At 44.3% G+C, this 23,060-nt stretch overlaps 1 protein-coding gene across 10 annotated transcripts in view; it reads right to left on the reverse strand.

Annotated features, from left to right (window-relative positions):
* Nucleotides 1–23,060, reverse strand: part of LOC123507584 (transcription factor AP-2-alpha-like) — a 211,590-nt gene that overhangs the window by 60,690 nt on the left and 127,840 nt on the right. For 9 of the 10 annotated variants that reach the window (XM_045260571.1, XM_045260569.1, XM_045260572.1 and 6 more), the window contains exons 5-6: nucleotides 7,710–7,769; nucleotides 1,854–1,914 (exon numbers count right to left, since the gene is read on the reverse strand). In XM_045260571.1, coding sequence (XP_045116506.1) covers nucleotides 1,854–1,914; nucleotides 7,710–7,769 — 121 coding nt within the window. The remainder of the gene's footprint in view (nucleotides 1–1,853; nucleotides 1,915–7,709; nucleotides 7,770–23,060) is intronic. The other variant, XM_045260570.1, reaches the window with a different exon arrangement.

Consider the following 23,060-nt stretch of genomic DNA (forward strand, 5'->3'; position numbering starts at 1 on the left):
GAAAACAAGCCGAGAGAAAACGACGTGCGGAAGGACTACATAGGAGGGGCTATTCTATTTTTTTGTCACTCTGTTGTCTCATGCACCGTCATGCAAAGGAGGGATAAAGCAGGCAGAGGAGCAGGAAATGTCAGATTGTGGTGCGAGAATGTTGAATAATCTCCAGAATTAAAACAGACTCTTCTTTAAGCTTCTCCCTCTTGACTGAAACACTGACATGAAGAAAATATTAAACAGCTGGACTAAACAAAAATCTTAACCCTCTTTGTTGAATATTGATTGATGAATTAATTTGATGGGCCACAACAACGGGATCATAAGGCGCTCATTTCTCTTTCTCTCTCTGTTTGGTAATTATAGATTGGTATTAATTAGAAAGCAAATTATCCTTCCATTTATCCCTGACAGAAAACAATGAAGGCGGTGATTCGCTAATGATCACCTGAAAATCACCAGTTCTGTACACCAATACCAGTTATATTTTTCTCTTTTTATTCTTGCTTTACTGCTGTCAACAAATATTCTTTATCTTTTATTGAAGAAATGGTTTGAGAAGGAAGTAGAAAAACATGTAAAATAAGAATAACAGCCAAAATAAAACGAGGAAATTGAGAGCGGGAGGAAGAGGGTGAATGAGAATAAAGGAAGCTAGGAAGGGGAGACAGGAGATAACAATAATACGACTCAAACACACCAGCCCTGCTCTCACTGATCGCCTGACTGATCGCTTGACTGACTGACTGATCCCCGCATGACTGGTAAAAATTCCTGGCGTCAGCACAGTGATCACTTCTTCCTCAGTCTTTCCCGGCGTGTGACTGACTGGCTGAGTGGTTGGAGGTGTGTGAAGCAGCGCCGATATATTCATTCCCGGCAATACGAGGGAATTGAGAGTAGGGAGGAAGAGGATGAATGAGAATGAAGGAAGCCAGGAGGGGAGACAGCAGGTAACAATAATGCGACTCAAGCACATCTGCCCTGCTCGCACTCATCGCCTCGCTCTCTGATCCCCTGCGTGACTGGTAAAGCTTCTGCCATCAGTACTGCGATTGTTTTACCCTCAGCATGACTGCAAGTGTTTCTATCGTCATCATTTCATCAGCCTCCCGGTGCCTCTGACTGAATGAGTGGCTGACGGTTTTTTTTTTTTTTTCTTTCATGTTGTGGCCCATAGCGCCTGTAGATTTATTTAGTTGAGTTTGGGAAGCACTGTTCAGCTTCCACCATTAGTGGCGCAAGCGATTTTAATTATAGTGGTACCCATATCAGGGCCCATATCACCACCCAAGTGACGTGTAACTGCCTAGAACTTGGGTATCTTGGTGACAGCTACGCGTATCGTATCGTATCACCAACCTGTAGTGTCTTCTTTGCTGATACGTGAGGCAGTTTGAAAGTATGACAGACACAAAATTCAGTTGCCATTTTTACATCATAGAAAATTTACGTTGTCAGTGTTGGTCGTTTATGAAAAAGCACCAATTAGATCCAAACTTCGAGGATGTTAATTTCGTGTTTACCTACAGGAAAACTCCAACGTTAAGAAATGAAACTCTATATTATTCTCCTTACTCCAAGATAGAATTTATTGGCAATCTTGCATCAGTAATCAAATACGCTAAATGATTCTACCTACAATCTTGCCACTGGTATACAAGGCAAGTGAAGCGATTGGACTCAAAACTGTACTATTCCCTATTGCGAATTATATCCAATTTCACGTGAGTCTTCCGTTGTCAGTAAAACGCGCAGGAAATCCAGGAGGTTTAATTTAGCAATGAGAGGAGCAGAGCCGGTGTGGCGGGAAATGCGACGTGTTATCAAGAGCACAATTCAATAACTCATATACTCACCACCAAAGCCGTCATGTTTGAAGATATCGCCGGTGAAACTCGTGTCAGATTCTAGCACTCCCTGAAACAAGAGCACAGGAAATAGGATTACCTACTATGAACACCTGAATATATTTACTACATCGTGTTATAAAACTTGACTAAACATGTTACACTCCCACACGAGGTTTTTAAAAATGTTTAAGGACTCACATCATGTGGTTATGTTTATGTAAGAGTGGGAATTACATTTATATCTAAACTAATATGGTAAATGTGATTGTTTACGTAAAGACAGGTGTGAATTCTTCATATTATTTTGTAAGAGGATTCAAGGATATGTGGGAGTGAGGTAACGCGTTTGTATGTTTTGTTATGGGATTGTAGTGACATGGGAAGGATGAGAGGATGCAGGGGGAGAGGGAGAGGAGGATGGGTAAAGAGAAGTGTGGAAAATGTGAACAGGAAAATCAAGCATTCGTTAGATATTGACATAATGGAACCAGCGTGGGAATGCAAGCAGGAAAAGCAAATAGGTAAGCGGTTGTACTGGCGGTAAAGCTGTATACATTTGTACACACATGCACACTGGTGGTCACTTACTCAACCGCTACACGGACAGGCAGAACCCGAGGCATCGCTGTAGGAATGGTGTGTGTGTGTGTGTGTGTGTGTGTGTGTGTGTGTGTGTGTGTGTGTGTGTGTGTGTGTGTGTGTGTGTGTGTGTGTGTGTGTGTGTGTAGGCCTAATAAATTCTTGCAGCCTTGTTATGGATTTGTAGAATATGCAAATACGTAGCAGAATTGGAACACACACACACACACACACACTTTTATCTGCTAATCTTATCACCTCCACCTTGTCTCTCCTTATCTCCATCCTTCTGTACCTTTTCACCATCCATTCTTCAAAACCAATTTATTCCTACACTCCCTTGCTCGCCCTCCACCTGACCTCCTCACCTCACTCACCCTCCTTCGCCTCATTTTTTACCTCCCACCTGCTACCCTCACCTGTCCTAATCTGTCAGCTCTTAAGGAGGACCCTCTTCTGTCACCTGTCAATTATCTATTCATCACCTTGTCTAGCACACAGGAACCCACTGCGCACCTGTACAGCTCTCCTCCTTCCCCTCCCACCACCACCACACCAATCATGCTCGTAATGACAATGCTAAGGGTTTATTTTTTCGCTTCACACCTGAGCACTCGGATTAGAAAGCGCAGGTAAGGGAGGCAGGTGAGGGGGGAGAGTTACCTTAGCGTGCCAGGGATAGCGTGCTCAGGTGTGCCCTAATGGATTTGTGTACGGCTAAGTAGGTGTGTATGGAAGCCGGGTGGTGATTAATAGTCTCTTTTGTGTGTGTGTGTGTGTGTGTGTGTGTGTGTGTGTGTGTGTGTGTGTGTGTGTGTGTGTGTGTGTGTGTTCGTAAGACAGTAGTAGAAATTGTTGATAAAGAACAAAATTAAACTAGAAAGAGAGAAAGAGGATTAATAACAAAGGTAGTAGTAGTAGTAGTAGTAGTAGTAGTAGTAGTAGTAGTAGTAGTAGTAGTAGTATAGTAATAATAGCACTTAATGCACCCAAGCCTCTCCTATCCTCTCATATTCGGCCCTCAAATAATTCATAACACACCTGTCCTAATTCCTCGCTCCCTCTCTGCCTCTCTTTCTCTCTCCCTCACCCTTACCTCCTTTCCTCCCCTTTGTCATCCCTTCTCCTCAATATCCTCCCCTTGTATTCCTCCCCACGTGGGCCCGCGACCCAAACGGGATTCTGGGTTTCCTCCCCACCTCGCCAGATTCCTGTAGATTTCATATTTTGCCAGCAATGCCAATAAATCAATGACTGAGGCGCTGCAATACCCGAACCCCGCCCGAGGCCCAGCGCTTAAATTGACTCTTGTGTTCCGGAGGAGTAAGAGCCAAAATCCCCTTGGGGCAGCGCCGTGGGGTAGGGCCCTGAGGGAGTACGGATCGCGAAATGGCTGGAGGGCCCTCGGAGGGGTAATAAAGCGAAGGGGGGAAGACGAGAAGGAGAAGATAAACACATGAGCCAAAGCAACACGTGAAGAGGGCCAGCCTGCCTCGCTCATATTGCCTCGACCCTCCCTCGCCCGTTTTATTGGTCTGGCTGGAACGTCGCCTTGCTCCTGCAGCGGCGGGAAGAGGAGGAGGAGGAGGAGGAGGAGGAGGAGGAGGAGGAGGAGGAGGAGGAGGAGGAAGAGGAGGAGGAGGAGGAGGAGAGGGACGCTTCGCTGAGTGTGTGCATGTGTGGAAAAGCGAACAGCGGATGTACTTTTGCTTCGTCTAACTTGTGTACGTGTGTGTGTGTGTGTGTGTGTGTGTGTGTGTGTGTGTGTGTGTGTGTGTGTGTGTGTGTGTGTGTGTGTGTGTGTGTGTGTAGCTTTGTATTGTCAGTGGGAGGGGCGTGTCTTTGTTTACTTTCATGTTAGTTGAAGTGTACATGGAGTTTTGTACGTGTGTGTGAATCTCTCTCTCTCTCTCTCTCTCTCTCTCTCTCTCTCTCTCTCTCTCTCTCTCTCTCTCTCTCTCTCTCTCTCTCTCTCTCTCTCTCTCTCTCTCTCTCTCTCTCTCTCTCTCTCTCTCTCTCTCTCTCTCTCTCTCTCTCTCTCTCTCTCTCTCTCCCCCCGTGGATTGAGACTTAGACCATATCTTTTTTTTTCAATTAATTACTGCAAGAATTGGTGTTCATAAATTGCCACAGAGCTTGTCAGTAATTAAATTATGATATAGAAAAATTTAATTAAGGTCCGTCCACTTTGACTACGTATCTGTGGTCCGTATTTGCTCGCCTCCTCCACGGGGACTAGTCTACATTTTGAAAAACACTCCTACGCCGCTCTCTAACATATAATAATCGCATGCCATTAATTTTAAAGCATAAATGACACACGAAACGCTTTATAAAACATTTAATCACACTGGCAATGTAATCCAACACGTATTAATGTTTTTATGACCTTTTTCCATCGCTTTCTAAAAATTATAATACATTTAAAACCTTTTGCAGAGTTCAAGTGAGCAATGACCGATGCAATAAACAACGGCACGATCGGAAAAGAAACTCCATACGTACCGATTCTAAAATGTCCCACAATCGATCGTTCGCACAGACTCGCTTCCCACTAAGTTTTCTCATCATTTCTGTCATCTGCTCGAACCCTGAATTTTTTTTTTTTTTTATATATCTAATTTTTTTTTGACAGAGGTAAGCGGAAGGAAGGAGGGGAAGAGGAGGGGAGGAATGAAAGGAGGAGGAGGAGGAGGAGGAGGAGGAGGAAAGTTTAGTTGAGTGATAGAAGGTGACATTTTAGTGGAAAGTTGAAGAATGATATGTAGGGCAACTAATGAAAGAGGAATAATAGCAAATAGCGATAAAGACGTGGAGACTGAAGGGAAACTGGAGAACAAGGTAAACAGTGCGGGAAGAGAAGAAAGGAGATGAGAAAAGGAAAGAGGAAGACAAAGAATTGGAAAGAAAGTATTAACATGAGAAATAGAAAATCAAATCGTAGTAAATGTCAGCAGACAATGACGAGTAAAAGTAGTAGTAGTAGTAGTAGTAGTAGTAGTAGTAGTAGTAGTAGTAGTAGTAGTAGTAGTAGTAGTGGTAGCAGCAGTGGTAGTGGTAGTAATAGTAATAGTAGTAGTAGTAGTAGTAGTAGTAGTAGTAGTACTGAAGTAATAGTAGTAGAAGTAGTAGTAGTAATAATAGTAGTAATAGTCACATAGATACTAAATAAATGAACAAAACCAATAATAGTAAGAAAAAGAAAGAAAAATGAGAAATTCTAGACATAAAACATAAAAGGATAGAGAAATAACGCCATTTTCCCTCTACAGAACTGAGAGAGTGAAAAGAGCCGAAAGAAAACGAGAAACACGTGTAATGAAAGACCCACACCTGTCCCGCCCGCCGCCCTGCCCAGGTGAGTACCCAGTCGCTTTGATTACAGGTGTGTTAGTGTTTATTAGTGTTCTTTTCAGGTGTTGGCTTAAGAAGGAAGGGAAATCTGGTGGTAGAAAGTGTGTGTGTGTGTGTGTGTGTGTGTGTGTGTGTGTGTGTGTGTGTGTGTGTGTGTGTGTGTGTGTGTGTGTGTGTGTGTGTGTGTGTGTGTGTGTGTTTGCCCTTATCATTTATGTATGTATTTACTCAAGTGCTTGTTTATTTGTTTTATCTGTTTGCTTATTGGACCGCCATGTTTATTGGTGGGATTTGTTTGGCTACAAGCTTTATTGATTCTTGCTGTTTGCTTTATCGTTTTATCATTATTCGTGTGCCTTTTTGGGGGATGTCGTTTGCATGTGCATTGCCTCCTTATCACACACACACACACACACACACACACACACACACACACACACACACACACACACACACACACACACACACACACACACACACACACAAAGCAGTCACCTTCTCTACGACTTTCACGCACAGAGGAAGAGAGGGAAGGGAAAGGAAGAGAAGGGGAAGGGAAGGTAAGGGAAGGGTGAGGGGAAGGGAGGAGGGGAGGGTTGAGTGGCTGGCCGGCAAGAGTTGTGGAGTGTGGGGTGCCTCAGGGCGTTCCCTCACACCCTCACATTTCACTCATTACGAAAACATGCGTCGCTGGTTGGCAGACTGACTGACTCTTTCTGCAACTTTACCGTGCTGTTGTGCTCTCGCGGAGGAGGAGGAGGAGGAGGAGGAGGAGGAGGAGGAGGAGGAGGAGGAGGTGTTTTTGACTCTTCGTTTGATAGCATATACGAAGAGAGGCTTAATAAGTGTGTGTGTGTGTGTGTGTGTGTGTGTGTGTGTGTGTGTGTGTGTGTGTGTGTGTGTGTGTGTGTGCCAAATCTCTATCTATTTTCAGTGCAAAATTCTATTGTCCCCACCACACAAGGAGACCATTAGTGCACCTGCTTACACCTGAATAAAGAGAAGAGAGAGAAGGAGGAGGGAGAAAGGGAGAGAGGGAAGGAGGAGGAGGAGGAGGAGGGAGCGTCCATTTCCCTCTCCCCCCAATAACACGTGCTACCTCTACCATGCCGTACTAACCACAGCGGGCCGCGACGGTGCCTCCCTGAACGAGGCACCAACGCGACCCCCACGGCCCTGCATTACGGTGCTCATCATACGTCATTCCTGCTAAATTGGCGGCGTGAACACATGCTTGCTTCCTGGCACCTCAGCATACACCTGACGCACCTTACCTGGGCCGTGGGTGTCAGGCCGGCCCGTACCTGGCTGTGTATGTGAGTGTGTATGTGCGTGCTATACTGTGTGGTGGTGGGTGTAGCACAAGTGTGGTGTAGGAGCCTGGGAGATGATACAGGAGAGTGTAGGAAGGTGTACGAGTGTGTGGGGAGGCAGCAGAGAGTGTAGGAAGGTGAAAGAGGATGTAGAACGATGTAGGAGAGCGGTGAAAGAGTGTAGGATAATCAGGAGTGTGTATAAAGGTGTGCAGGTGTGTGAGGAGTTACCAGAGGGTGTAGCAAGGTAAAAGAAATGTAGAAAGATGTAGGAAAGTATTGAAAGGGTGAAGGAATATTAGAATGTAGTAAGGTCTAGAATAACAGAAGAATGTGTAGGAAGATGGATTTAGAAGGATGTAGGACTCACCTGGTAGTCAGAACACGATATTAAACTCAGGTGAGGTGCACTGAGGAGGTAGAGGGAAGGAGGCTACCACTAACACCTGTCTTTGAGTGGAAGCACAGGTGAGTGTGTAGTCAGCCTGAGGAAGAGAATACCAACATGCTCTAGGGTACAGTGCATGCTGAGCGGCGCGCCATGCAAGCGTCCTCCACCGTCATGCAAGTGTACTACGAGGGAACTGTACTGTACGACCCACTTATGGTTACTCACTTCCAGAAACAGGCCACGCTCTGCAAACTGTTGACTAGCAATCGCCCGTTTGGCCTGGACCTGTTGATGGGTATACAGTGGTGTTAGGGTGGCACTGAGGCTACACGGGGAGGCACTAACACTTGGCACCACGCTGGCACTCAATAGCTGCCACTCCTCCACTCCCCGCCAGCCTCGGTGTGCCCTAGTGGAGGGAGGGGAGGGGGAGGTGTACCTGGAAATCATCTCAGGTACAGCATCAGGTACAGCAAGGTGAACATTGGGGGTTGCTTCAGGTGTTCTTCAGGCTCTTTGTACCTTCTCTGATTAAATGGATTATAAAAGGACTCGAAGGTAATGAGGGAGCCTGAAACACTCCTGGGTATTATGAGGCGTTATGGAAGCTGGGAGTGAGGGAGTGAGGGAGTGAGAGAGAGAATCATAACGTGTTCAGAATAGATAAAGAATAATCACAAAACACCTGGAATATATGGCGCTCTGATTACATTGGGTATTATTCTCGCCACTCGTATGATTAGTAGCATTAGTGGATTGATTGCTGTTATTATGGCTGCTTCTTTAGTGGAGTTAATAGTAAGCCAGTGGAGGGAGTGGTAAACATGCAATCCATCCATCCATCCATCCACGGCCATCCATCACTTGTGCCTGGCGGGGAAGCTGAGCTGAATGCAAAACTGTACATATAAAAAGCTGTCGAGGCAAGGAGGAAGGTTAAAAATGGTAAAAAAAAGTGCAAAAAAAATACACATAATATCCAGGGAAGGAATGGGGTAAATAGAAGTAAAAAAATGGTCTTTACCTTTACTTTTCCTTTACCTGTGTGACATTAGTGGGCAAAGCGTGTGCCTGGGTAGTGGTGGTGGTGGTGGTGGTGGTGACGACACACAAGGAAACACGCACCCACACGCACGCACACAGGAAACATAAGTGTGATTTGCTCTCCATTAGTACTTGATAAACGCTTCCTCGTGCGTTTGTGTTCGTTCGTGTGTACTTTACTAATGAGAGAGTGAGTGAGTGAGTGAGAGTTAATGAGTGAGAGGACATATGGTGAATCGTTTGCTTCATAATTCTTCGTTGCAATGAATCGTGACTTTTTTCTTCTGTTTCTTGTCGTTTTCTCTCGTTCCGCATCACACTAACCTAACCTAACCTAACCCAACCCAACCCAACCCAACCCAACCTAACCTAATCTAACCCAACCTAACCTCACCTCACCTCACCAAGAAGCCTTCCTGTGACAGAGCATCGCGTTCGAGTGTATTTCAACCGAGGAAACGAACAGCTGAAATCATTAAGTCAGCCACACTCAAACTAGGCTTCTTAATTAGTACAAATGAAGATGAAAAGATTAATTATTCGGCTGCATTCTCATTTTTCTACGACTTTCCCACCTCCTCCTCCTCCTCCTCCTCCTCCTCCTCCTCCTCCTCCTCCTCCTCCATGTTGTTAGTGGTGTATATGACAGTGAAACATATGTAGGTCATGCGCACGGAACCACATAGCAGGGTGTGTGTGTGTGTGTGTGTGTGTGTGTGTGTGTGCTCAAGTCATTTAATTAAGAAAGGTGTTGATGTTAGTTTTCTTGTATTTTAAAGTTTATCATTGTCGTGTGTGTTGTATTTTGTAGCGTTTTGTTATTCATTCCTTTATTTCTCTTCTTTGTTTTCCTTTTAATTTCATGTCTTTTTCATTTGAATTTGTCGTTCTTTCCTTATATTCTGTTAATGTTTTCGTGTTTACTTGTGATTTTAGTATTTTTCATTCCTTCTCTTTACTTATGATGATTCTGGTATTTTCATTCGTTCTCTCTCTCACTCTCACTCTCACTCTCTCTCTCTCTCTCTCTCTCATCTAATGTGTCGCCATCGTTCAATTAGTTCTCGCACATCAAGCATCATAACTCAACTAACATTCTCCATATCAATTATTGGCGCCATTCCCTCACGTTCCGCCCGTCACAGTCTTCACCTTTCTCTTTAATAACCTACAAAAAACAAATATTTTCCAACTAACCTATTTTTTTTTTTCAAGCGTTAAGACTAAGACCAAGCTTCTCTTATGTTCCTCTTTCATTCTGGTTACTATTCGGCGATTTTATACAGCTTCAGAAATATATGTTGGGGATTTATAATAGTGAAGGCTCTGGCTATTAAATTTCTGACCTCCATAGACTCCTCGTAATGTCAGTAAAATCGTCTCGTCACATTCAAAACTCAGGGTAAAAATGCGTCCCAGTACTGAAAGGGTTAACTCATCTCTTTTTTTCAACTAGTAAACTTAACCTCTTATTGAATTATTTTCTCTTCCATTTCCCTTACTGTTGCCAATATACACCACGAAATACACTTCAAACTTTCACTGCAGCCTGTTAGAATCAAGAAACACTTCACTATAACACCTACAACCACAGAAACAACTTAAAAAACCCGACGCACTCTAATTAAACCCAATTCTTTAGCTTTACTTTATAATTTATTCAATTCTTTGTTTTAGTTTACAAATGTTTTCTTGCTAACATATCTTTTTCAAGCGTTAAGATTCACCAACGTATCCTCTTTTGAACTAGTAAACTTAACCTCTTATCAAACTATTTTCACTTTTATTTCCATTACTAAACAATATACACCACGAAATACACTTAAAACTTTCACTGCAGCCTGTTAGAATCAAGAAACACATCACTGCAACACCTACAACCACAGAACCAACCTCAAAAACCCGACGCACTCTAACTAAACCCAAGGAAACCACCAGGAAAAGTACATCACATTTAACCACACTAGTCCCCACTCATCACCACTACGTCATCTTCCACACCACTTCTCTGTGCATTATACAAGCCCCGGGTTACGCTGTTAGGCGGGCTGATTACCGCTGTCTCGCTGTGTCTTGCTGTGTCTTGCTGTGTTTCGTCCGGCTTGCAGTCACTGGCTATGCTACTTATGTCGGCAAGTGATTGTTGTTGTACTTCCTGTGGGCCACTTTCTCGCGCTCAATTCTTCGGCTCTCACGCGGTACGGAGACCCAGGGAGAGAGGGAGAGGTAGGGAGGGGCCCGAATTGTTCCCTATGGATAGAGTGAAGGGGGAGCAGTGATAGGAAAACAGGAGGTGAAAGCTGACGGTATAAGGTCTTGGTCTTCATTGCGTTCACATTAGCGGAAAATTAATGTCACCTACACGTTTTACACACACACACACACACACACGCACACACACACACACACACACACACACACACACACACACACACACACACACAGTTTAATATTAATGTTTCACCTTTGCTTTGTCTTGCACGTTCACCCATTTCTATTCGCTTTTAACAGGTGTGACCAGCTTAATTAGGGACACGTGACAGAGGACAGGTGTGTGTGTAGGGGGGGTGAAGCAAAACGCACAGGTAACTCAGCTAATTAATTAACAAGTGACGACAGCTACTTCACACACACACATGTACACACACACACACACACACACACACACACACACACACACACACACACACACACACACACACACACACACACACACACACACACACACACACACACACACACACACACACACACACACACACACACACACACACACACACACACACAGGTGAAAGCTTGATGAACAGGTGTGGTGGGACGGAGAGGCAGTAAAATCAAAGGTAATAGTGTGTCAGGTGTGGCTCTTTGGTACTGAGAGTGAAGGGCTTAGGAAGGTAAAAGGAACACCCATTAGAGAGAGAGAGAGAGAGAGAGAGAGAGAGAGAGAGAGAGAGAGAGAGAGAGAGAGAGAGAGAGAGTAGCAAACAGGAAAGAAGAGGGAGGAGATAAAGAGACAAGGAGAAAGGAAAAGGGGAGGAGAGATAGAAGGAGACAAGGAGAAAGGGAGGATTGGAGATAAGAGGCAGGTAGAGAAGGGAGAGAGAGAGAGAGAGAGAGAGAGAGAGAGAGAGAGAGAGAGAGAGAGAGAGAGAGAGAGAGAGAGAGAGAGAGAGAGACGGGGATAGTTCTGTCTGGCACCATTAAAACTCGATCATTGTAGTTTGTGAAGGGAGGAAGAGAAGAATAGAAGAAAAGATACAGAACAGTACACTGACTGACTGTGTGTGTGTGTGTGTGTGTGTGTGTGTGTGTGTGTGTGTGTGTGTGTGTGTGTGTGTGTGTGTGTGTGTGTGTTACGTCCCTTAGCTCTCTCGGAAACACAATCACCATAAATAATAAACCAGGCTCTTCAGATTTCTATTAAAAGCGCAGATAACTTGTCAATCTCCCACTAGAACCAAGAAAACACCCTTAAAAGCTCGTACAGCCTTTGGAATGTAGATGTGGCGTTGCGCGGAAGTGTTTCAAAGGATGGCAGTGTTGGTGACGCCACACTCTCATAATGTGGCGGTGTGTAGTGACGGGTGACCACGGGATACTTAATGGCGTAGTGTCCTCCTTACCGGCGCGATGAAAGGGAGTTGTGGCGTTCAGTGGTTGTTTATTATGGCGTGGAATAGAAATGTGCTAGTTGAGGGTAATAAATGGTGAATGTACGGCTTGAAAAAATAAATAACTGAACGCTAATGAAATGTTGAAATAGGGAGGGAACTAATATACGTTGATTGATAAAATGGAAATGAAGGCAGATAAATGCTAGTAAGGAAAGCAGTGCATTGTTGACGTTATTTTTCCTAGTGTTGCAAGATTCGATGTGAATTTATCGTCAATTAGGAAGAAGTGCAGCGTTGAGTGATACTTTACCGTAGTGTAACGTTAAATTGTGAAATAAAAGTAGATGATTATTAAACTTGCCTTACATTAAACAATTTTGTGCTGAAAGAAACCTGATTTTCCTTGCAATACTACTACTCATAATATAAAAATAGCGAATTATTAAACTAGGCTTACTTTATACGTTTTTGTGTTGACAGAAACCCGATTTTCCTTACAATATCAAGTACACTGATAAGCAAGAATGTGTAGCGGACGTATAAATAATGTTAATTTGTCACAAGCATAAGAACACCCTTAAAAACCAGTGTGCCTTCAATTAGAGCCTTTTTAAATAGTGAAGGTGCGGAGTGGAAATGTTTTCAAATAGAGACCTTACAGCGACCTTTATACGTTTATTGTGCTAATAGAAACCTGATTTTCCTTAAAATATTTAGTACACAACCAAGAATGTTTAGCGGATTCGAATTTGTTGATGCTTTATTGTCTCTCTATATCCAGTGAGGCGATCCAATCCTGCTTCATTGATAGTGTGGTGTTACAGAGACGCGTTACGACTATACGAGTAATGAAGTGGTGTAGTAAGTGTTTCCATCACCGCCAGACTGTTTGGTTACGTGATGACAGTGATGGGAGGTCTGCTAATGTGCGCTGAGACTCAAACTGTTCCCGAGGCCAGTATTCAGAAACAGTAATCTCTCACCGCGATATTTTCTAAGGCCACAGATGATTAGTCTGCTTCTAAAGAGTGTGTCTCCTTTTATCAACGTAGAATGATGTTAATTTATCATAAAAACACCCTTGTAAACCCGTCTGTACCTTCAGTTAGAACCTTTTCAAATAGTAAAGGTGCGGGTTCAGTCAGTCTGGTTCTAAAGAGTGTGTCTCCTTTTACCAACGTAGAAATGATGTTAATTTGTCACTACATCCATAAAAACACCCTTGTAAACCCGTCTATACCTTCCATTAGAACCTTTTCAAATAGTAAAGGTGCGGGTTCAGTTATTCTGGTTCTAAAGAGTGTGTCTCCTTTTTATCAACGTAGAAATCATGTTAATTTGTCACTACATCCATAAAAACACCCTTATAAACCCGTCTGTACCTTCAGTTAGAACCTTTTCAAATAGTAAAAGTGCGGGTTCAGTTATTCTGGTTCTAAAGAGTGTCTCCTTTTATCAACGTAGAATTCATATTAATTTGTCACTAGAATCATAAGAACACCCTTAAAAGCCCGTGTACCTTCAACAACAGGCTTTTCAAATAGTGGAGGTGCAGAATGGAAGTGCTTTGAAATTGCAGCGACTAAAACTATTCCTATGATTATAATGCATCATCATAATAACACGATAATCCGGAGAAGCGTTCAGTTTATGTCACGTTGAAAGCATGCAATGGAATAAAGTAAAACGGTCATAGAAATACGTGAAAAAATGCAATCTCTTTCTTTCACTGCCTTGAAACTGCCTCGCCTAAACACCATTGCTATAATCTATCACAGGATAACACAATAGTCCAGAGAAGTGTTCAGATGCAATGAAGGAGAATAAGCAAAACAGTCATAGAAATATATGAAAAAATGCAATATGTTCCTTACTGCTTTGGAACTCACACATTGTTGTAATCTATCATCCTCGTAACATCATATTTCGGAGAAGTGTTGAGATTAGTTCGCATTGAAAGCGTGTAATGGAAGGAAGAGAATAAGTAAAACGGTCATAGAAATACATGAAAGAATGCAATCTCTTTCTTACTGTCTTGGGACTCGCGCCTAAAGACCATTGCTATAATCTATCACAGGATAACACGATATTCCAGAGAAGTGTTCAGGTTATGTCACGTTGAAAGCTTGTAATGGAAGGAAGAAGATAAGTAAAACGAGGATAAAAAATACAGAAGAAAACTCAAATTACCAGCAAAATAGAAGTTAATCGCGCGTAAAACCACATTGCCAAATTGCGCAGAACCACATCGACAAATTGCTCGGAAAACACATTAATAAACAGCGCAAGAAGCAATCATGGTCGACTGCATGACTGTTCCCTGCCACGTGCATTCCAAAGCAAGGCTGCGGTGACGTTTCAATGTTTGCTGTCCAACTGTTTGACTAACCAACACTTCGTAGACTCATTGTGTTACCTGCGTGTTTCACCTGTGTTACTTGTTAATTTGCTCTTTATGAGTTGAATTTCATGTTATTTTTCATTTTTCACCTGTTGTGTTAATTGCTGTGGTATTAGTGATGTTTGCGTTGACTCTCCTTGTGTTACCTGCGTGTCTACCTGTGCTACCTGCTAATTTGCCCCGTATCAGTTGAATTTCATGTTATTTTTCTTTCTTCAGTGTTGTGTTGCTTTGGTGTTGCGTGTTATATGTGTTGAAGGTGTTAGTGATGTTTGCGTACACTCTTCTTGTGTTACCTGCGTGTCTACCTGTGTTACTTGCTAATTTGCCCCGTATCAGTTGAATTTCATGTTATTTTTCTTTCTTCAGTGATGTGTTGCTTTGGTGTTGCGTGTTATATGGCAATGTTTGCGTAGACTCTCCTTGTGTTACCTGCTAATTTACTCCTTTATCTCAATTTCATGATATTTTCTCTGTTGTGTTGCTTTGGTGTTGCTTATAATGCTACTCGTGTGTTGATGGCAGTGTGATGGTGTTTATAGTGTTGCTGTTAATGTATTGCTATTTTAATGTGCTGTATTTAATTAAGTCCCTCTTTCATTTACACATCGAAGTATTGCATTTTCGTTGGTGTGTTCCTTTGTGCGTGTTGCGTGTGTTGTCGCTGGTGTGTTGCAGGGTTGTCACTCTTTATCTAAGGTGGCAAGCCTCCTTCATATCCCGAGGAAGGCGAATAAAGACACCTGATGCCTGATGTGTGTGCATGCGCGAGGGAGAAAGGCGCAACACACACACACACACACACACACACACACACACACACACACACACACACACACACACACACACACACACTTCGGCTCATTATGGATACAAGAAGTCATGTTTGAATTGTTGTCCTACGAAGATTAGCACTTGGAGGAGGAGGAGGAGGAGGAGGAGGAGGAGGAGGAGGAGGAGGAGGAGGAGGAGGAGGAGGAGGAAAGGAAGAAGGAAAGGAGAAAGGAGGAAGTGCGAACAAATTATGATGACAAGAGCAACAATAACAATAAACAAGTCGAGAGAGAGAGAGAGAGAGAGAGAGAGAGAGAGAGAGAGAGAGAGAGAGAGAGAGAGAGAGAGAGAGAGAGAGAGAGAGAGAGAGAAAACAAGCACAGGGGAAAAAGGACAACCACAACAACAACAATAATAATAATAATAATAATAATGATAGGCTCGTTTCCCCTGTGGTATGAGTCACGTGGGTGGAGATGGACCGGGCTGAGTACTTGAGGTTCAGTGTTTGTTTGGGGTCCAGCGGGAGTGTTTGCTTGGGTTTGTTTATCCTGTGTCTTCCGCGAACTGTCAGACCACACGGTGACGGGCTAACGGGCGCCGGACACTGGACTTGTGGGTGGTTAGTGCCGCAACACCCAACACTGTCTTTCACGTTTCACCTCTTCAATACTGCGACACATTTTTACTTTGAGTGCACGATTAGACTATTTTATTCACATTAGGAAACGTCTATTGAGGTCAGAAGATTAATGGTCACAGTCTTCACTATTTTAATCCCCCACATAGTTTCTGGAGCTGTTTAAAATCACCATATAGTAAGTAGGATATGGAAACGCGTCATGGTACTCAAGGGGTTAACAGGCTGCACTGGGAGTCATTAGGTTGTCCAAGCCGGCGTGGTACAGTGGAACCATGCGTGCTTTGGGGTCTGAGGGGTCTCCAAGCGCACGGGTTCGAATCCTGTCCACGGCCCGAGTGTAAGTTGGGGTTCCTCACTCGGGGCAGTGGTTTCCTAGCGGGTGGGGTTTGAGATAGGAGATACCCCTAAAAATGTATCCCCTTTAGCCCATAAAATTCCCGTGAAAAGCCCACGTGGTGTAAATATAAAAAATAAAAAAGTGTGTTTGTGATTCCAGCAATTGTTTGATGTGGATTCTAAGTAAAAAAAAGTAGGGGAAAAAAAAAACTTGACTTTTCTCTTTACGTGTTTTGAAAATAGGTTGAGAGAAAGCGTACAAAACCAGCATTGTTTTAGGAGTTCCTGGGAGATTCAGGGATTATTTCATGGTTTTAGGAATAGTTTGCCAATGTTTCTGTATCATCACCTTCGAAAACACATTACAACGCGACCCTTCATCTCTACGGCCTTTGAAAATAGTTAAGAGGAAGCGTGTGAAATATTGAACTGAGTTACTGAAAGAATCAAATGTTTTTACGACTCTAGGGACAGTTTACCAGAAATTCCGCATCTCCAGTACGAAAAACACATGAAAGAACAAGAGTAATCATGTGTGACCTTTATGAAATCTTGACAGAATAAAGTGTTGAAGATGAACCAAAGTGTGAGAGTTCGGACATGTTTGGTTTGCAGAGACTAAGCGAGTGAATGTTAGGGGCTACGGACTCAAGACAAATAGTGCTAAGAAGATTAAGCTAGGACAGACTTTTATCTATTCTATTTATCTTTTAATGGGGAGAGGAGGCGGGAATGTCTCGTGGAAAGCACTGGGTTCTGGAACGAACAAGCAGACGAAGGAGACGAGTGGGGAAGGTTAGGAAAGGGCTTTGTGGAGCAGTTATTTCATTCGCTGATGGGATAATGATAATGATGGGATGTGGATAAAGAGGAGAAAGAGGAGGAGGAGGAAGAAGAGGAGGAAGGCTTTATAGGAACTGCAATAGAGGAAACACGATGGCAAAAATGAGGTCTTTATCGTGGTATGACTTCTCAGCATAACCAGTCCAGTAGTGTTATTCTGAAAGGCACCACAAGCAATTATATAAACAGTAAATTGACTCAACCCAATGGTACACGAAGACTAGAGATCCAGCCTTTCACAAACTATTCCCTTGAGTACCATGACGCGTTTCCATATTCATTTTGCTTACTATATGGTGACTATACAGCTTCAGAAACATGTGAGGAATTAGAAAAGTGGAGAGACTAGCCATTAACCTTCTGACCTCCATAGACTCTTCCTAATGTCAATAAAATGGTCTAATCGTACACAAATCTCATAGGTAAAAATGTGTCCCAGTATTGAAGGGGCTATGCTAAAGACAATGTAGTGAATAGCAAATAGCTTGAGTCAAACCTCTTAGTGAATGCAGTTGTGTCGATTGCTTCTGTTATACAAGGTTACTTAAGAACTGTCGATGTTATAAGTGATAGAATGACGATATATTCAGAAACGCTTCCTTCTCCCACCGCGACCACTTTCAAAGACCAGAGAGACAATTAGCCGAGTTCTAAAGAGCATTTGTCCTGTTGATGATGCAGAAAACCTGTTAACATGTTACTAGAATTACAGAGACATCCTTAAGAATTCAACCAGAGCCCTTTGAAAATAGTGAAGGTGCAGTGTGGAAGTGTTTCAGAATATGGGAGTTAGAGAGGAGAGGCAAAGGTGAGCGGGAAGAGAAGGAGGAGGAGGAGGAGGAGGAGGAGGAGGAGGAGGAGGAGGAGGCATCGACAACCGGAGACGCAACAGCAGAGAGAGAAGTGAGTAGATTATAAATTCATTGGAACCGCCAAGTTGACACAGCCGCCTTTTCTTTGTTTTTCCGACCGTTACTCTCTTGTGGTGCGCTGCGATGGCCAGGGCACACACACACACACACACACACACACACACACACACACACACACACACACACACACACACACACACACACACACACACACACGTTGCTAAAAATCTGTCTGAATATGCATTTTGAACAACGAATGGGCAGAAAACGACAATAATAATGACATTTACAACAATGACGACAACAACAAGGACAATCATTTACTCAGGACTTAAAAGCACATATGTATTTCCTGAAGATAAACGGGGCAATATACACATTATCATATTGCATTGTATTCCCCGCACAACACGTGTAAAATGAACACCCATAGGCGGTAGATCAGAGGGGGAGGAGATTGAAGTGAAGCTGTACCGGGGGTAATTAATTCATTCTTCTCGCTGTGACTTGTCTTTATTTCTCTCACACCCGGGAAACTTAACGCCGCTGCCTTTATGTAAATGTAGATAAAGGGAGGCGCGTCTATGTGGAGCGGGTGGGGTCGGGTTAGGACTGCTTGGGGGCTGGGAAAGAATGGCGAGGACAAGCTGTTGTTACGAAGCGTGGTGTGCGCAAGGAGGGGAGGAAAGGGAGAGGATATATGGAAAATGAAGGGGAAAAGCTGTGTGTTTGCTTTGAATGTGTTTGAATATAAGCGAAAGAAACTGGGAAAAGAAATATCAGGTGTTATCAAAGGCTGAAGTGTGAGGAAATGGAAGAAATAAGCGATGTTATAAGTGAGAAAAAAAAAGTTGAAACGAGAAATGCGCAGAGTGATTCTTGGTGGCGTGAAGGTGAAGGGGTTAGAGAAACAAGGACGTAAGAAAAACGAAAACTCTTAGACAATTTTGGGTGTGAGGAAAAAGTTAGTAAGATGAGTTATGAGTGTTTTGGTGATGTGAATAACAGTTACTGTATGAGACTGAGTTGAGATATGAAAAGTTATGAGTGTTTGTGTTATAAATGGCTATGAAAATGCATTAAAATATGAAAAGTTATGAGTGTTTTTGTGTTATGAATGGCTATGAGAATTTGAAAAGTAACTATGAATATAATATAATAAAAATAGGGAGAGGAGAATTAGTGAGCTGAGGAATGTGAAGAATGAGTCAATGAGTAAAAAAAAGAGTAAAAATAGAGTATCAGAATTAAATCATGTGAAAAAATGAAGAGAGAGAAATTAGTAGCAGAAAATACTAAAGAACTGAAGGAAAGTGAAAATATAAAGAAACGAGACAACTAAAAAAGAATAATAATAAAAAAAATAAAACACGAAGGGAATAACGAAAAAAAAACAACAACAACTAAAAGTAGTGACATGAATTATAGAAGAGATGAAAATTAGAAGCGTAAATAAGAAAAAAAGCAGAAAAAAGAAGAAAAGGCGAGAGGAATGCAGGGAATGCTAAATAAAAAACGGAGGATGAGCGAGCAGTCTTGAGTGAAGCGAAGAGAGAGAGAGAGAGAGAGAGAGAGAGAGAGAGAGAGAGAGAGAGAGAGAGAGAGAGAGAGAGAGAGAGGAAAGAAGACTATAAGAGTGGGCACTAAGAAGTCGAGGAGCGTAGGAGGAGGAGGAGGAGCAGGAGGAGAAGGAGGAAGAGGAGGAGGAGGTAGGCCGGTCGGAGTCTGTCTGGGTCATCCACCCGAACAGTTATCTCAACAAAGTGGAGGACAAGCCCTCATAAACTCCCAGCTCCTCCTCCTCCTCCTCCTCCTCCTCCAGCTCCTCCTCCTCCTCCTCCTCCTACACAATTTAACTACTAAACAAGAAAAAGATGGCATAGTTTTCCAAAGCAACAGAAAACGAGGCAGCAGACTTGTTTTGCATTTCCTGACCTTAAAAACAAAATAAATGACGAAAAAACACACTAAATAAAAGATCAGCAAACAAAACACACTACAAGACAACAATTCGCGAAGTTAACAAGCGTGGGAGTCTTTATCTCTTATCTCAGCGGCGCATCATCAGCGGGGACATCAGAGCGGAGGGGAAGGCAGAGGTGTCACCGCCGCGGCAGCATTAGTACCTGGAGGCGTCGAGGCGAAGCTATCTGGTGTTTGTTATGGACGCCACGAGAGGGAAAGAAATCAAGATGGTGGTTCACTTTTTTTTGCGCTTTTCATCTCGCCAGGTTATTAAGTGATGATTTTATCTGCCTGTGTGTGTGTGTGTGTGTGTGTGTGTGTGTGTGTGTGTGTGTGTGTGTGTGTGTGTGTGTGTGTGTGTGTCGGGCAGTGCAGCATCTTAACGTCACTAATGAAGGAATTTGTCATGCTGAGGTGCAAAATTTTAGCTAATGTGACGCAGAGAGAGAGAGAGAGAGAGAGAGAGAGAGAGAGAGAGAGAGAGAGAGAGAGAGAGATTGAACCTTAGAACCAGTTTACAAGACTCCACCCTTTGGTACTCCGCCGTAAGTAGTAACCCCAGGAGAAATAAACCCCGCAAGCCCACAACCCCGTCTCCCCCCCTCCCGCCGCCTGGGGTTCCGTTCCCCTGTCAACACGCACTGGGGCGGGAAGAATGTGTACCCAATTCCCCAACGCTTCAATGAACTGCCGTATTGTGTCCGTGAAATCCGCGGACCAAACATACAACATATGGTCCTTAGTGCGTCCGTTTTTCAAGGCCCGCACCCGTCACCTTATACTCTCCCTTTCTCACTCACTGTGGTCCCTGTTTATCCTCTCTCCCTCCCTGTCTCCCTCTCTGTTCCTCTGTCTCCCTCTCCCTTTAAACCGTCCCGCCTTTTCTCTCCCCGGATTCTGTGTATCTAAGGACACGTGTAAAAATGTTGATTGACTGCTTGGCCTGTCAGCGGCCCGTCTTTTGTAGGGCGGGGGGGCGGCCTGCGAGGGGAAACTTCGGAAAGAAAGGATGGGACGGGAAATGCTGTAAGGATGGGGCACGGAAGGGCTGTGTGTAGAGGGGAGTGGAGGGGACGGGACGGGAGGAGTGGGAACTGCAGGCAAGGCAGAGAGCTGGGGTGTGTTTTTTGAGGTGAGGTTGGGAGGGGAGAGGGAAGGGGAGTAGAAGGATGGCAGTGAGGGGTTGTTAGCAGACAGACAGAGGGACGGACACAGACAGACAGACATACAGACAGACACCCAACAGGAAGGGCCGCCCGTCACAGCCGCGCCTCTCCATCACTATTAATTGCCGGCGAGTGAAATTGCAGCAGCGTGGCTCCGTGGCGGCCATGACGGTGGCGGGAGAACATAATTGTGCCGCATTCCCCGCGGCGCGCCTCGGGGCAGCCAGCACCATCAGGGCACCCCGCGGGGCAGCCCGGGGCAATGGCGGGCAGGGGGCATCAACAATAGTCCCTTTGACGCCCTGACAGCCTGTGGGAACCCTGACCAGCACAGCCTCTCCCTGCCCGCCGCCCTGCCTGCCTCCACCGCCCTGTCACCCTGCCTCCCTGTCACTCCCCTTTCCTCCGCCCCTCATAAGCACATTTAGTGTCCCCTGACGCGGCCACAACAGGCGATGGCCGCAACCTCGTCACGCCTGACGGGGAAAGATCCAAATTAATATTATCCACAGTCAGGCAGTAGCCGGGGCGGGCCTGACGGCGTGGCCCCCCCTGACGTCATGAGTCGCACAGCCAATGAGGGCGCGGCGAGGTGTGAGGGCTCCCCGGGGCGCCGCCAGACCCCTGCAGAGGAATACAGTGGTCTTTGTTGTGGCCCTTACAAGAGGTGACGGCCAATGAACGAGCGAAATTATACGAACTAGTTACTTCTGTGACTTTTAGGAGAGAATGAAAGGACCACTTCTGGGAGGCGAGGGGAGGCGAGGAGATGGCGGCGGGGGTCGTGTGAGGGGCAGGGAGGAGGGGACGAGTGGGCAGGGAGGAGTGACGAGAAGTGAAGAATGAAGGAAACAAAATGAGTGGCAACGAGAGGCATTGTGGGTAGACGTGTTGGTGGGGACGTGAGGGGAGCATTGAGGGGCAGGGGGCGAGAGGAGGCTGGCAGGACGGGAGTGAGGGGAGTGATGGGGGAGTGTCTGTGAACTTGTGTGCTGTGATGAACTCAGCCTTTGGAAAGACCTCGGTGGCTCCTCCGTGGTCCCTCCAAGCATGACGGGACGCGACTACAGACAAGACAGACACTCACGCTATATTCAGAAACACCTTCTCTCACCACGACAATTTTCCAAGGCCACAGAGACGACTAGCCAGGTTTTCAAGACAGTTTCTCTTTATAATAAACTAGAAACCTTGACGATCTATCACTAGAACCATAAAAATACTCTTAAAAACACGAGTACATTCAAATGGAGTCTTTGGGAAGCAGTGATGGTGAGAGAACAAAGCGTTTCAGAATACAGGCCACAGACACCAACACACACACACCTCAAGACACCACCTGGCCACCTCGCCGCCCCGGGAAGGAAGAGAACAGCAAGGGAAGAAAGAACAAGTTGCATGATTGTAAATGAAAAGTAAGGATGAAAGTTTCCCTTGTAGAATGTTGTAATGTTTAGAAGAACTTATTGTTTGACCACCTCGAGTAATAACACCAGGAAAGCCGAAGGGAAAAGTGGAGGTGATAGTAAATATAAACAAGATGTAACAGCGTAAAAGGAGGAAAGTCTGAGAGAAAACGATTTTAATGATTTTCCCTTAAACGACACGAGACTGAACAACGAACGGGACGCGATAACGGACGAAAATAAGAAGATAAAAAAGAAAATAACGAAAAACACGACACAACAAGAAAACAAACTAGAAAACAAACTAGAAAACAGAAAAGACATCCCGTAAAGAAAACGAACACAACTAAGACAACGAAGCAGATTGGCCAAGTTTCCAGTGCAAGTCTCCGCGAAGTGATGAGTGGGAAGACAAATTATAACTACGCTTCGCTCCGCTAGAGTGCGCTCAAGTGGCTGGGTAATCGGGTGAACTGGGAGGGAGAAGAAGAGGAGGAGGAGGAGGAGGAGGA

The sequence above is a fragment of the Portunus trituberculatus genome, chromosome 22, assembly GCF_017591435.1.
Source record: "Portunus trituberculatus isolate SZX2019 chromosome 22, ASM1759143v1, whole genome shotgun sequence".
NCBI lineage: Eukaryota > Metazoa > Arthropoda > Malacostraca > Decapoda > Portunidae > Portunus > Portunus trituberculatus.